The sequence below is a fragment of the Clarias gariepinus genome, chromosome 1 (assembly GCF_024256425.1).
Source record: "Clarias gariepinus isolate MV-2021 ecotype Netherlands chromosome 1, CGAR_prim_01v2, whole genome shotgun sequence".
In the NCBI taxonomy this organism is placed as follows: Eukaryota; Metazoa; Chordata; class Actinopteri; order Siluriformes; family Clariidae; genus Clarias; species Clarias gariepinus.
This window is the reverse complement of record NC_071100.1, coordinates 36543924-36559572: the sequence shown is the minus strand read 5'-3', so window position 1 is coordinate 36559572 and position 15649 is coordinate 36543924. Positions and strand designations below refer to the sequence as shown.

Below are 15649 nucleotides of genomic sequence, written 5' to 3'. Positions count from 1 at the left end.
TGTATGAAATGCAACGTGTTTGTCATCTCCCACACAAGTCACGACTCCTTATGAATAATGTGCTAGGATGATCCAAGCTTGATGAGGCTTTAAGCAGCATATATTTTATATAATATGGTTTGAAACTACTTTGAAGTCATCATCAAGTACACAATCATCTTTGGGCTTTTATTTTTTTCTTGCCTGGTACTGCGCCTGCTGGTTAACATTCAAAGCAGTCGTGGAACCCCATGCCTCAAAATTTGCTACTGAATCTTAATCGGGCAATTATTTGCATTCCTCTTAAATAGTAATAGGTTATCATGAACAAATAAGGAGTAATGGCATGGTATTATCATAATGGTGGATAAAGCGTGATTCTGATTGTTCCACTCTGTGCTTTCGATTATCGCTCTCAGTAATCATCTGTAGAGTGTAAGTGTTCCCTGAAGGCGTGTGATCCATCTCGAGGATGAATGGTTGCAAAACGCAGCGCTTTGCGCAATAGTTCACCAGTGAAACTGGCAAATTACGTTTCAAACAAGAGAGCTGAACATGGAGTTCTAAAGCTTAAAATCAGCTGCTTTCAAGGGTCTATGTGTAAAAAAAAATATATTTTTTTTTATGTAATAAAAAGATCCAATAAGCACAAGCAAATTAATCAATAAAGTAAAGCTTTATTAGGTTTCACATTGAACAGTGTTTAGTCGTTGATCTTAGTCTTGGTTTAGCACCACTATCCTCAGTACATTTTACACTCTGTTAAGAAATATATTAAATGAGTTACAGAAACGTCAGTCAAGGCAACTTATGCACACTGTGTGTGTCCCTACTCAGAGGTACAGTATGTCCTAATACAAGACATGATAACATTTACAACCAATAAGTGCTGGCTGCTTCAGTTTACAACTTAGTTTCCTCATAAAATACAAACAGTTGTTAAACACATGTAGACATTCACTACTATTATTACGTTGTTATTATACTGGTACATTTTATGTACTTTCCAGATTAAGTGCTTTTGAGTGGTTACAGTTTGGTCTCAATAGTAGTTTGCATTGTTTTGCTGGCATATTAAAATAATTCTTCATTGCTTTATTCTTCTCAATTTGACTTCGCCCAGTTCCATTAATGCCTTTAGTCTAATGTCACTGAAAACACAGACGATGATCCTACGGACGGCGTAAGTTTTTTCTTCAGTCTTTAGTTGCTCTTCTTGGAATGCCCTTTAAACTTAGCCATAAAGTCAAACGCTCCCAGATATTCACCGAGCAGCACTCCTACCTTAACTGGTAACATACTGTAAAGAAAAAAAAGAAATATGAAAAATAATTGTAATTAATGTATATGTTCATGCAAATAGAAAAATAAATTAATAAATCAGTTTATCTGTGTAAAATCCTAAAACATTCTCTTCTACATCTGTACAGCATTTTTTTCCCATCTTTATATAAATGTATTCATAGTAGATAAACTGAATGGAGTGTAAGCTCTGGACCAATATCAATTAGCAATAGAGAAATCCCCCTCTCTTAATTCTATTTTTGTGTGTAAAAACATGTTAAAAATCATCAGATCATAGCAGGTCTTAGTACTATGCAAATGCAACCTCAGACCAACAACCAGAACTTATTCTTTTACAGTGCCATTATTTATTTGAACAAAGATGAAGCCAAAATGTACAAATTAAAACATGCAGGCAATATTAAGTACCCCCTTACAGCTTCCACAGGATTTTAGAGCCTGGTCCGGCTAATCATCAGTAGGTGTGCAGACCCTTTATAAAAAGCAGACGTTTTGGCGGTTTCCTGGTCTGGAGCATTCAGGTGTGTGTTAACACAATGCCAAGAAGGAAAGACATAAGCAATGGTCTTAGGGATGCAACTTTTGCTGCATATTTATCTGAAAAGGGTTATAAAACCATTTACAAACAATTTAGAGTTCAATATTTTACAGTAAAAAAGGCTATTTACAAGTGGAAAGCATTTAATTATTTGCTAATCTTAGTTGCCAATCTTCCCAGGAGTGGAGGTCCTAGCACATTCACCCCAAGGTCAGACTATGCAATGCTCAGAGAAATACCAAAAAGAAAAGATCTACATCTCAGACTTTAGGCCTCACTGAGCATGGAAAATGTTAAAGCCAAAAAAAAGCACAACTAGAAGAAGACTGAACAAGGACAGTTTACTTGGAAGGGTTGCCAGGAATCCACAGACAGCAAACCACAGTGAAGCTGTCTAGCCTTAATGCCCGGCACAATGTTCGGCAAAAACACCTCATACACATTGTCAAGTAGGGTCGTGAAGGGGTGATGATTTGGGTTTGTTTTGACATCACATGACCCTGGAACCATGCAGTCATTGCAGTTCGCATTGCCCAGATGTTTTGTTTGTTTGGTTGGTTAGTGGTTGGTTTTTTTGTTTGTTTGTTTTTGCTTCATTTTTGTTAAATAACTAATCACTACGTAATAAATCAAGGCAAATTACATTATTATGCATACTGACCAGCAGATAGTATGTATGTATAGCATGTAAAGCAACTGCTTTAAATACTACACACTATTGTAGTTATGTAACTCAGCACCATGCAGAAATGTAGTGGGGTAGAAAGTACAAATATTTGTTGTAGGGTGTAGTGGAGTAAACGTAAAGAGTATCTACAAATAAAACTACTCAGGTAAAGTACAGATATGTGAAACATTGATTTAAATACTGTAACAAAGTAAATGTACTTATGTTACTAGGGTTTAATGGTATGAGTTTTCATGGTATGATAATCTATCAAAATATAACAGTTTGACGGTATATGGTTTTACACACTTATGATAACAATAGCATTAATAATAATAATAATAATAATAATAATAATAATAATATGACCCTTTAAGCAATTATTTTTTTTTTGTTAAACAAACAATAGTATAGTACTGTTAAAATAAATAAAGATGAAAGAAACCTGTACATAAAAAAAATACAAGGAAAAAGGATCAGGATGTACAAAAAGCAACATAAATTGAAGAGTAAAAAAGTGCACAACCTCTTTGTTCAGACTTTTAAAGCAGCATGTCTTTCATGATATCTGTTTAAGGCCAGGTTATGATAAAGAAATTTTAAGGCTCATTCTTGAGCACTGAGGTGACAGAATCTGTCCTCTTGTGCACAAGCAGCAGCTACAGGTGCTCAAACCTCAACAACCCGTCTGTATGCTAATGCTAGCTTTGCTTTCCTGATTAGCCAGGCTCCTTACATGCTTGCTAACAGTTTATAGAGGTGGGTCTCCATACTTCTTTTCATGGACTATGGATTGTGTTGCCGTGCTTACAGTCTGCTTCCCTTTCAGCCATTTCTTGCTATTTAAACCAGAGCGAAACTCGATGCTACTGTTCTAAAACACTTTTGTCCAAAAAAAACCTGTTCAACAACACGTGTGTAGCACAGGCTGTCCACAGCCGGGTCAATGTGTTTATGCGAGAGAGAGGCATAACAAAACATGCAATTAAATAAGATTTTGCTCATTTAAAAAATATATATATTGGAAACACTGGACTGCGGTGCTGAAACTGTTAAAATAAAACTTACACTAAGGATAAAATGTGCATCTGCTTATTATTTATTATTAATGCTTAATCGAGTATGTTCTGCAGGCTACAATAATGACTTTACAATAACTCTGCTCTGTTTTAGGAGAGGGAGCTCCTCCTTTGACATCACTATAAATATGCTCATATAAATTCTGTTTTCATTGCACTGATATGATCAAGTCCTTTTATTCTCTCTTTAATTAACAGTTCAACTTGCTGGTGCACTTTATGTACAGTTGCTTAAGTTCCTGTCTGCATATACTGTACAATCATCATGTATGTGTATATAGAAACAGTATATTTTTATATTCCCATTAATGCACCTTTAATTGTATATCGTTTTTTTTGTTTATTTTAACGACCTTTTTTTCATTGCGGTTTTGCTTCCTGAGTATTTAACGACGTAGGTCTCGCGAGGGGCAGATCCGCAAAACGACACTCTGTACTGTTCGGATCTGCAGGCGACTACGCCGCAGAGTTCTGAACTGGCAGAACACGCGGTTGCTAGGGGACGCAGTTGGCATTCATGTAAGGCCCACACAAACCTGTGCACGTTGTGCAAACATTAGGTAGCACCTAGTATGGTCTTAGGGCCTACAAAGACAAAAAATTACGATAAAGGCAAAGACTCTTGAGTCCTCTTCAGAAGCCGGTGCATTGAAAAAGAGCAATTATGTATATAATGTGTATAATATGAATATGTTTATGTTAATAAACATATATAATTATGTTTAGTGTGTAACTAAGGATTTATGGGTTTTTTTGTTTTTTTTTGGTCTAATTTATTGCTCTTTTCCTTTCCTCATGGAAAACAACTGTAAGCAACTGTAACCAAGTAAAAGCAATTTAAATAAAAGTATTAAAAAAGTTCTTGAATCTTAAATCAGCCCTTAGAAATGGTTAACTCATCCAGAGTGCACAGGAGAGTTTATTTGTAGTTTTCAAAACCCCCATCCGGTCTCGAGGAGACGTCAGAGCTCTGTTAGTTTTGTGTTGTTTGTTTCCTTCTGTTTCTTTTTCAATTTCCAATTAATAAACCCACACTGTCTCCAAAAAGGCAGGTCTTCCTGTGCGAGTCATAAGCACTTTAACATCCTCCAATTCGCTGACACCCTCAGAAGCCCTGCATGAGGGCTCTTATAAATATTATTATATCCTGTGGTGTGGCTCCCAAACCCGCACCACGTAACAACTTATGTGTTGTATAATCTGTGAACTGGTTGCCATACCGATACAATTTTCCTCTGAGATTAATAAAGGAATCTATATACTGTATCTGTCTCTCTATTTATCTACTGATTGTCATTGTTTTGTTTACTATCACAAAAGTAGGAAATTTTCAACCTTAGTCTGTAGTCGTTTCTCACTGAACGGCCAGCCTAGGGGATGGGATAAATTATTTCAACAGCACATTTTAAACATCCCCATTTTTCCATTAGGAATTAGGACTTATGAACAGGATCCATACTCTGACCTACACAGAAAGATGGTGTTATTTAACTCAAAGCTGAATGAACGTATTTGATTTGTGATATTAGACTTGTGTCTCGGCTGTATGTGTGTGTGGCACCAGTTGCTGAGACTCAGGCAGGTGGGTTTTTCTGTTTTATTGCTTTTTTTTTTCCAATACCATATTAAGAAAATCTACACGATATTATAGCCATCAATTTGTAAATCACGGCACACTGTGTTACCGTGCAGCCATATTAGTTACACCTCTGAACATCATATATGCTAAAATGTATATGTAGTTCAGTTGGATTGTATAAGCACTAGGTATTAAACACACAGCCAGGGATGCAGAGATGTGTGGCCTATCCATATTGCAAAATAATTCATGTTAACATTCTCTACCATATTAAAATTCATATTTTTTTTTTTTTTTTTTTTAGGTATTTGGGGTCTTCCACATCGTACATCGTATGCCAATTTCTGATGTAAAAGGGAACCTGTATACCAAAAAGACATAGTATAATCAACACTCCAACTTGCATACACACACACATACAAATACAAACACGGAAACGCAAATAACAATTCAGCTGAAGCTTGGCACAAGATCAGTCAGACATGTAAGTGGCTTATCCATTATGGCATTATAGTCTGGTCTCGCTAATTAAAATCTTAAATGATGGCACAATTATGCTGAAGTTCAAAGAGATTTTAGCATACACGGCACAGAGTGGTGGGTGTGTATACATGGCTTTACACACACACAAACATACACACACTCTGCATACACTGCATGAGTACCTTTACTGGGTGGATTAGTCATAAATGCGACTTACTTTTTTAGAGCGATGGAGAAATACATGCTCCGAGGCAGATAGAGGTAGACCTGATTTCTTCGCACAGCATCCACAATCTTTCGACACACATATTCCGGCTCCAAAATGGGCATGATTCTTGGCCATCTACAAAAATACACACCATTAGGAGGCATTTAAACAGGTACCATATAGTATAGAATGTAAAAAACATTTATTAATATTACTCACAATTTCTGGGCCCTTAAAAATTTGTTATAAATAAAAATAGCATTTTTTCCTCTCAGACCTGACCTCATTGATTCAGAGAATTCATAAATTTTTAATGTCATTAGTCTGAGGAAATTTATAATTAAGACTGGCTATCAAATGCAAAGCTTTTTTTATGCTCAAGGGCCCAACAGTGACAGCTTGATGGTGCTGGGGTTTGAACCTGGGACCTTCCGATCAGAAGTCTATTTCATGTCAAATTGAAAACAGATTTCTACAAACTAATGTAAACTAATTAAAAAGTAAAAAAAAAAAACATCAAATAAGTTATGGCATCCACAAATAAATCAGTGCATTGGACTGTTAAGATAAAACACTAAGGATTAAATGTGCATTATTAAATATTAATGACTGACCCACTAATAAATGTGTTCGAATATCATTTAAGAAAATGATGTAAAATATTTTCCATACTAGTCTGTAGTCAGATCTTTAGTCTGTAGTCAGGTGTTTGACCTGCCATGTGGAAGGCCAGGGTTTAATTCCCTGGCAGGGACCAAACCCCAGCCGCTGGATGCTGTGCCAATCCCAACCCCCAATAAAATGGGATAGTTGCATCACAAAAGGCATCCGGCTTAAAACCTGTGGCAAGCTTTTATGTGTGAAACGGATGGTCCCCTGTGGCGCCCCCTTTACCGGAGCAGCCGAAAGACCAACAACAGTCTGTAGTCAGATCTTTGTTGATGTCATCTGTAAATGTCAGATGTTTTTATCCGTGAGAAATTTCATCAAGTACTGTTTTGTCTTGAACAACCCTCTTAAATCCTAACTAGGCTATAAGGTGAAACTCTCACTTACTCTCTCTCAATGGCTATCAATGGCCTTATCCTGTATTCAGGGTCGCGAGGTCACAAGGCGAGGTACACACTGGACAATCCATCGCAGGGCGCACACACATACACTCACTCACACACTCATTCATTCATTCACACACTAAAAGCAATTTGGGAATGCCAATTAGCCTAACCTGTATATCTTTGGTCTGTGGGAGGAAACCGGAGTACCCGGAGGAAACCCACCAAGCCAGGAATCGAGCCTGGCCGGGCGTCGAACCCAGACCATGGAGGTGCAAGGCCACAATGCTAACCACTACATCACCGTGCCGCCTATAACTATGTTATCTTATATCTTACCTAGTGATTATTACTTGTGGCCTAATAGCCATGTTCAACTTAAACATTATCTCACGGTTACTTGACACTCTAACAAAAACGATGTTTGGGTATGACATAATCAATATATGTACTAGATGTATAATAATTACAGTGCTACAATGTAGCATGAATTTTTAAAATTCAGGATCACATACTACACTCTGGAAAACAAATATGAGAAAATGTGTTCTTATTATGACTATTCACTTAAAATGTAACTTCTTTCTTCTTTACAAATTTGATCAATTATCAGCCAAATTCAAGCTTAAGATTAAAAAGAAAAAAAAAAGATTTTATCATAATGTTTGTTATATATTATTACTTATAACAAGTAATACGGAATAAATTGGAATATATTCAATATATATAACAAGTTTTTTTCACTTGCTGTCTTTTTTTCGCCTAAAGCTAAAACACTCAATTTCGTATGCAGCATTCAAATAAAAACTGACATCTTACACATTGTTTTGGGGCTAGTAACACAATATACACCAAGCTTTCATTTTTTCATGCATTGTCTGTTTTGAATGCCTGAATTAAACTGCCTAAAGATAGGTCCTAACTAAACTAAATCTTCTCTTTCTCGCGTATTAACAGGCATTCTCATTTGTCCGCATTAAACATGAAATATGCATGTGTTTATGTGAGTCTTACTTTGTGTTAGCCCCATCAAACATCCCAGTGTTGATGAAGAAGGGACACACGATGGTGGTCTTTACTCCACTGCAGCCCATAGCCAACATCTCCAGAGCCATAGACTCTGCAAAGCCCACTGCTGCAAACTTGCTAGCACAGTAATCTGTCAAATACACAAACACATACCTGTTAGACCAGACAACTGTTTACACAGTGGTGAAGTTAGTGTTTACTATAACATCAGTATATACGGTAGTGTTTACTGTCATATCCGTGTATACCTGCCAGTCCGCTGACACCGATCAGTCCGGCTGAGCTAGCTATGCTGACCACATGGCCATGGTTTGCAGCAATCATCGCTGGAAGAAAAGCCTTGCATGTCTGAAGAAAGCAGCAAGACCATTGTGATGCAAGATGAGTTTTCTGTGCTTGTTGCCACAATAAATAGTGCATAAATCTACATGTATGTACTGTATATCAAAGAGTAAGTGAGACTGAGAGGTTACGTCATAACTAACCCAGAAATGGGCCAAGCTGTTGACCTCCATAGTCTTCTCTATAAGAGTATCTGGTGATTGCAGGAACTTTTTCCCTGTGACGATGCCGGCATTGTTCACCAAAATAGTAACGTCACCCACTTCTCTTTTAACCTAAGAAGTCAAGCAAATTGAATCAGCTTTATATATATCCAACTGGACCACATACAGTCGCTTAGTGCTTTCAGTAATCACAGGTATACTCTCCAGTACAATTTAGTAATTAATGTTTGAAATCAAAAGACTTGTCTGATTTCTCTGCCACCTGTAATGGTATTATTAGGTTATGTTGAAATATGTCAGTGAATGTGAATAGGTTATGTTGGTTATAGGTTGTTGCTCTCTACACGTATATATATATATATATATATATATATATATATATATATATATATATATATGAAATTATGGGCCAAGTTAATTAATTAATTTCTTCTCTAGCTTTGCCTCTGTAAATGCCTTTACTTAATAAAAAAAAAATCCTCTGGTACAGGGGTCAGACACTTTCAAGGCATACTTAACTTTTACTTTCTAAAGCCTTTTTTTTATTATACAATCCTTAACTGTAGATTATTTTAATGCTTTCATTAGCTGTATGCCATACTCGTCAAAATTAGAAGAAATAAATACTTGGAATATATCAGTCTGTGTATAGTAAATCTATATAATAGGGCTGGGCAATTTGGCCTAAAATCAAAATCTCGATTAGTTGAACATTTTTACTTGATTACGATTAATGAACGATTATTTTATTAATTTTTTTCCCTCATAGTTCACTGACAAGTTTTGTACAGTAAACATGCTCACATATTACACGTGAGAGATTTTTGAATGAAGGGTGCATTACTTGATTTTAAAATAATTGAAGGAAACACACACTATATACTATCTATGATTATTTATTGAACATCAATGTTGAACAACTGAAATTAAAGCACACATTGCCTAAAACGAACAGTCACTTTGTTCTTATAAAAAAGTTAAAATAAATAACTTGCACTTTTGGAAACAAAAGTGTGTTGAGAGTTTTAACGAGGTGTTTAAACCGGCTTCGCTTCACTGTAGCCAAGGGAGTCATATCCTTTGTGATGTAATAAAAAATAGGGTCAGTTATTTCTTTCCATCTTCTTGAACTCTTCTCATACTGTGTGGTATTTGTGAACGCTTGTGTTATCGACATCTGCTTTGCGGAGGCAATTGTTGCTGGGCACTTGTCGGTACCTTTTTGTTTTTTTTGAGCCATGCACTGGTTATATTCAGTAACGTTGATTGTGCTTCAAGTGTCGAAACAAATTGGTGGTTACCTTTGGGCGTTTTTCTACAGTGTCTAAATCTGACTTCATTTTGTTCGATGTCATGACCTGGTCATAGCTGCTCTTGTTGCTCAATTGTCTCAGTGTTTAAGCTCTTCATGCTCAACATGTCAGCGGAATAACGTAACGGAGCGGGGTCACGTGACTCCACACGCGGTAGTGTTTTTAAAGGGAAAGTAATCGAAATAATCGACCTGGGAAAATTTGATCAATTATAGGTTCTAATTGTCGAATGTAGGTTCTACTTTTCGATTAATCGCCCAGCCCTACTATATGATAAATTAATTTGAATTTTTGAATTGAATTACTGAAATAAATCAACTTTACGATGATATTCTAATTTATTGAGATGCCCCTGTATATATAAGCAATATTTTTATTGTTGTTGTTTTTTTTAACTGAAAACGCCCTGGGTTACTAAACGAAAGGTCGGTTCAAGCCCCAGCACAGTTAAACTGCCACTGTTAAGCCCTTGAGCAAGGGCCTTAACTCTATCTGTTCCAGGGGCACTGTGTTCTAGCGGACCCTTTTCTGACCTCAGCTTCCAAACTAGGATATGCGTAAAAATAATTTCACCATGCTGTAAAGTACATGTGACAAAAGTTGAATCTTAATTCTTCCTGTAAATGTGCAGCATTTACTTACATATAAAAGGTGCCACTGGAGGCTGACACGATTGCAGTTTCATTTTGTTTACACAATGACAATACAGTTCTCGAATCGCTTGTACATAACTCAATAGACTTCTGTGGTTTAGCTGCATTGTCTCTCTGTCTACTGTTCTGTTTATATTCAGCTCTGAGACTCTTGTACTTATGTTAACCTGACTTAATGAGGTTTTAAACTATTTCGAAATATTTGTCTCTCTGTGAGAGCAGGATGTCCCCTTGGTGACCGCCGATAAATTTGACTTTGGAGAGATATCTGTCTCGTCCCAATGACATACATGCACTATATGGGAAAAAAACTTATTTGGCTGAACCTGTTAATTGTTGGATTAAGGTGTTTCAATCAGGTCCCTTATCCCTAGTGAGGGCAATCTTAATGCTTCAGAATACCAAGACATCTTGAACAATGCTTTGCTTCCAACTTTGTGGAAACAATCTGGGGAAGGCCCTTTTCCACTCCAATATGACTTGCACAAAGCAAGGACTAAAGACATGGTTTGATGGGTTTGGTGTGGAAGAACTTGACTGGCCTGCACATAGCCCTGATCAAGCACCTTTGGGATGACCTGGAAAAGAGATTGCGAGCCAGGCTTTCTCATCCAACATCAACGCCTGACCTCAGCTCTACAGAATAAATGGGCATGAAAAACACTCACAAAATCTCGTGGAAAGGAGTGGACGCTGTTATACTGTAGCTGCAAAAGGGGGAGCAACTTCATATTCAAGTGTATGTGTTTGGATACAGGGTCACTTCAGGTTTGGCCAAATACTTTTCTCCATACAAAACAAGCAAAACTTATTTTTTAATTAAAAGAACAGATAATTTCGAGTTAACTTCTAGAGACTTGTTCTAGCTCCGGTTATATACCACATACGAGTGTGTGTAAGCGTGTGTGTGTATGTACCTGGTCCGCCACTTTGTACACCTCCTCACGGCTGCTACAGTCGCAGGTGTAGGTGTGCGCTCGCGCGCCGTGTGTTTCTTTGATGAGGCGCGCGGTCTCCAGGTTTCCCTCCTCGCTGATGTCCCAGAGTACGAGGCGCGCGCCGAGCCGCGCGAACTCCAGCGCCATGATCCGCCCGATTCCTGACCCGGCTCCGGTCATCAGCACCACCTCGCCCTCTACACTCTTCCTCCGCGCGGGCACAAAGAGCCGCAAGAACGCCTCGAGGTAGTAGACCACCGACAACCCGAGCACCTTCAGAGTCTCTAAGAAGAAATTCATGGCGACAGAAGCACGAGGACTGGACACGAGAAGAAGTCTGTCTTAAACCAAACACAGTCAAAAGTTTCACTCAGTCCATGCAGCTCCGTCGGTCTACAGAATATGACGCCTCAGATTCGGGGTTTTTGTATAAACAGTCGACCTTCGGTCCCTGAACTACAGTTACACTTCGTGTTTACATCCAAAGCAAAGGTCGATGTTTGTGCAGCAGCTCGGTAACGGGACAGGATGTGGAAGGCGCGGCTTCAGCTTAACTGTTTGTGAGCCGAGAGGCGCAGCGCTGCTGAGTGTTGTACTGTACAGTACAACCTTTCCCCTGATTAGTGTATCATTCAATAAACTACAAAAGCAAGCGCTGCATTACACTACTGTATGTTTTAAAACTGAAAACTATGTATATAACTTATGTAATTTTTATGTAGTATAATTTATAAACATTGAATAGTATTATAAACACGTTTCAAACTATTTGTCAAATGGGCATCTTAGAATAAATTACATTCAGACAACTTTCAGTGATATCATATTGATTACTCTGTAAAAAAAATCTTATCTTATTATACACTATTTGATCATTTTTTATAAGCCATGATCATGCCAAATATTATATTATATTATATTATATTATATTATATTATATTATATTATATTATATTATATTATATTATATTATAAACATTGATTAATATTATGAACAACAAAAATCTAAAGTTTAAGAAAGTTTTCAAACTGATTGAAGAAAGATAGTTACATCCATCCTATAATAATAACTTCACAATAACTTCAGATTGACATCTGATTATTGATAATAATTTTAGTCATATCATTTTGATCACACTGTAAAAATGTATATCTTACCATACACTATTTTATCATTTTTATTAGTCATGATCATGCCAGATATTATATTATATTATATTATATTATAAACATTGATTAATATTATGAACCACAAAAATCTAAAGTTTAAGAAAGTTTTCAAATTGATTGAAGAAAGATAGTTACATCCATTTTATAATAACTTACAATAACACCAGATTGGCATCTGATTATTAATAATAAGTTTACTCATATAATTTTGATTACACTGTAAAAATCTTATCATACACTATTTTATCATTTTTATTAGTTAAGGTCATGACAGATATTATATTATATTATATTATATTATATTATATTATATTATATTATATTATATTATATTATATTATATTATATTATATTATAAACACTGATTAATATAATAAAAAAGAGGGATAAAAAGTTTTCAAACTGATTGAATAAACTTTGTTACATCCATATATAGTGCATCAAAGCAGCATGATATAAAACTCTCATTCACATGAGATTTCAACTGATGATTAATGTGATTACTCATATAATATTGATCACCCTGTGATGATTGATATCTTATCATGAACTCACTCACTCACTCATCATCTATTCTGCTTTATCCTGTATATAGTGTTGTGGGAGCCTGGAGCCTATTTCAGAAGACTTAGGGTTTCCTCCCACAGTTCAAGAACATGCAAATTAGCCTAATTGCCATTTCCAAATTGCCAGTATTGTGTCAATTAGTGTGTGAATGTGTGTATGTGTGTGCTTTGCGATGGATTGGCACCGTCCAGGGTGTACCCCACCTCATGCCCTAAGTCCTCTAAGGTAGGCTCCAGGCCCCCCGCGACCCTATATATATATATATATATATATATATATATATATATATATATATATATATATATATATATATATATATATATAGGATAAAGCGATATAAAAGATGAGACGATATAAGCCCTATACAATGTTAACTCATAATCACTTTTTTTCTTAAAAAGGTTTTCTCTAAGTATGAATGCTTTACATATCATCTAAGGTCATTCATTAAATAAAAAAACTGTTTAAAATAGTGTGATCACATAAAGGCAGAATTGAGCTCAAGACACAAAATTATATTGCTGCTCAAATACAAATATACATTTGCAATAATATGTGTTCTTTTTTTCATTAGTCTTTCACATTAAAAACAGCTTACAACCTAAAAAGGTAAATAATCGTACTTTTTTCTCAATTTAGCTTTATGCTGATGACTAAACCCAAATTACTTGAATTTAGGAAACTGATACTCTACTGTTACTCATGTGCTGTGTTTGATAAAGATGTCATTCCTTTTTATGGGGGATTTTTCTTTTGTTGTGTGGGTTATGGAATGTGATATTTTGTAAAGCTGAGTTTTTGCTGAAATCAATGACACCAAGCAATATCACTGGGAAAATTTGTGTGAAACATTTTAAGGTGGTCTAATACTAAAAAACTACATTTGTTAAAAAATGTAGAAAACTACAAAATGTTAAAAAAGATCAGCGAGTTAAGTGAGGTAAAATTATATGCCCTTTTTTGGTAAGTTAGGTTGGGCTAATTCCACGTAACTTTAAGTTAACTTAAAACGGGTGGGCCAAGAGCACTCACTGGCATGAAAGCTTCCCTGTGTGGAGTTGGGCAATTCATAAACCAGTCAGGGGGCCCAACAGTCCTACTGCTACTCCTACCTACAGGGCATAAACTTTAGAGACATTCTTGTCAATAACCGTTAGAGGTTCATTTGCATAACTGTTACGTAACTATTTAGGATGTGGCTATGCAATTTTCTTAACAGCCTTTAAATGTCATAGACCTTAATCTTTAATTAGAAATATGTCACTTGTTGCTTTTTGAAATTTGAATTATTCTTTTAACTACAATAAAGATCAAAGTGTAACATCTAAAATAAGCCAACAAGTTAAAATGTGGTTAATATATTTACTGGGAAAACCCTTTATATAGTCAGATGTGCACCTTTTGTAATAATCTGTATATGATTCTGAAACTTCTGGTTTTCCTGATTTCATCTTTGTTTCTTATTTACATGTTTTTCAACAAAATGGAAGAAAAGTAACAGCATTAAAATCTGAATAATTTAAAGATTTTTTTTTAATGTGGCAAAGGATTTTACACAGTACAGTTTGCTGCCATAAGATTGCATGAGGAAAATGGCTGTAAAATTATAAGGTTATGCAAATTAGACCCTGTCAGTGTTATGACATACTGTTGTTACGTGTAAGGGCATGCTATGCCCTTGGATAACTAGAAGTACAATTATTTATGATTACAGCAACCAAAGGTGAATGATTTGTAACTTAGTTATCATGCTCTGCCTCGGATATAACATGCGCATTTCAATTGACTAAGATAGATAATGGCTGTAATTGTCCGTATTTAGAAGTTAATGTGAGATAAGCATGAAAGACTGAGATAAAGATATTTATGCATCTCTCTCTCTCTCTCTCTCTCTCTCTCTCTCTCTCTCTCTCTCTCTCTCTGCTCCTTGTGAGTTCACAAGACCTCTGAGGTAAGTTGTGGTGTCTTCAATCACACTTTTCCACCTCCAACCAAATATCAATACATCTGTTGAGAGCTTGGGAAGTTCTTGGTACCTATTTGTAAGCCACAACATAGTCAAGACACACTCAAAATAAAGGAAAATTTTGTGGTAGATCCTGCAGGCTCAATTTGTGAAGTATACACATGTGATGCCAGGCCTTAACTTAGAGCACTGTCATATCTAAGTGAGTACCATGTATCCAGACCAAAAACAACAGTGCTGACAAGATGAGTGAGCTACACATAAGCAGTTGGTGTGGTATGTGGTGTCCCGCACTCTTTTCCAAAGACAGTGTTAAAGAGACGGGAAGTATTATGGCAAGAGATTAACTGATGCTATTCCTCTCTGCTATTGCTTCCAGAAGTTGTGAGCATGAGAACAAGGAGAATGTTCTCAGGGTTTCCTGGACAGACACATTATTCTGGAGTGATGCCTTTTTTTATATAGTTCACAATTGATGGTAAACTATAATAAATAATAATAAACTCCAGGAAACATACAGACCTTGAGGATACAATCAATTAAAGTAGATACTTAAATATTTAAATCAGACTATTTTACCATATACTAAATCATTCTCTACGCAATCATTGAACAGA

The 15649-nt window shown here is 36.0% G+C and overlaps 1 protein-coding gene across 1 annotated transcript; it reads right to left on the bottom strand.

The window, feature by feature from the left end:
• Nucleotides 1–636: 636 nt before the first annotated feature.
• sdr16c5b (short chain dehydrogenase/reductase family 16C, member 5b) lies at nt 637–11845 on the bottom strand. Its single transcript, XM_053505907.1, has 6 exons — nt 11309–11845; nt 8405–8536; nt 8168–8267; nt 7905–8049; nt 5848–5973; nt 637–1279 (listed from the first exon to the last, which is right to left on the bottom strand). Exons 1-6 carry the CDS (start codon nt 11627–11629, stop codon nt 1183–1185), a joined length of 921 nt encoding a protein of 306 aa, XP_053361882.1. The 5' UTR covers nt 11630–11845; the 3' UTR covers nt 637–1182.
• Nucleotides 11846–15649: the final 3804 nt, after the last annotated feature.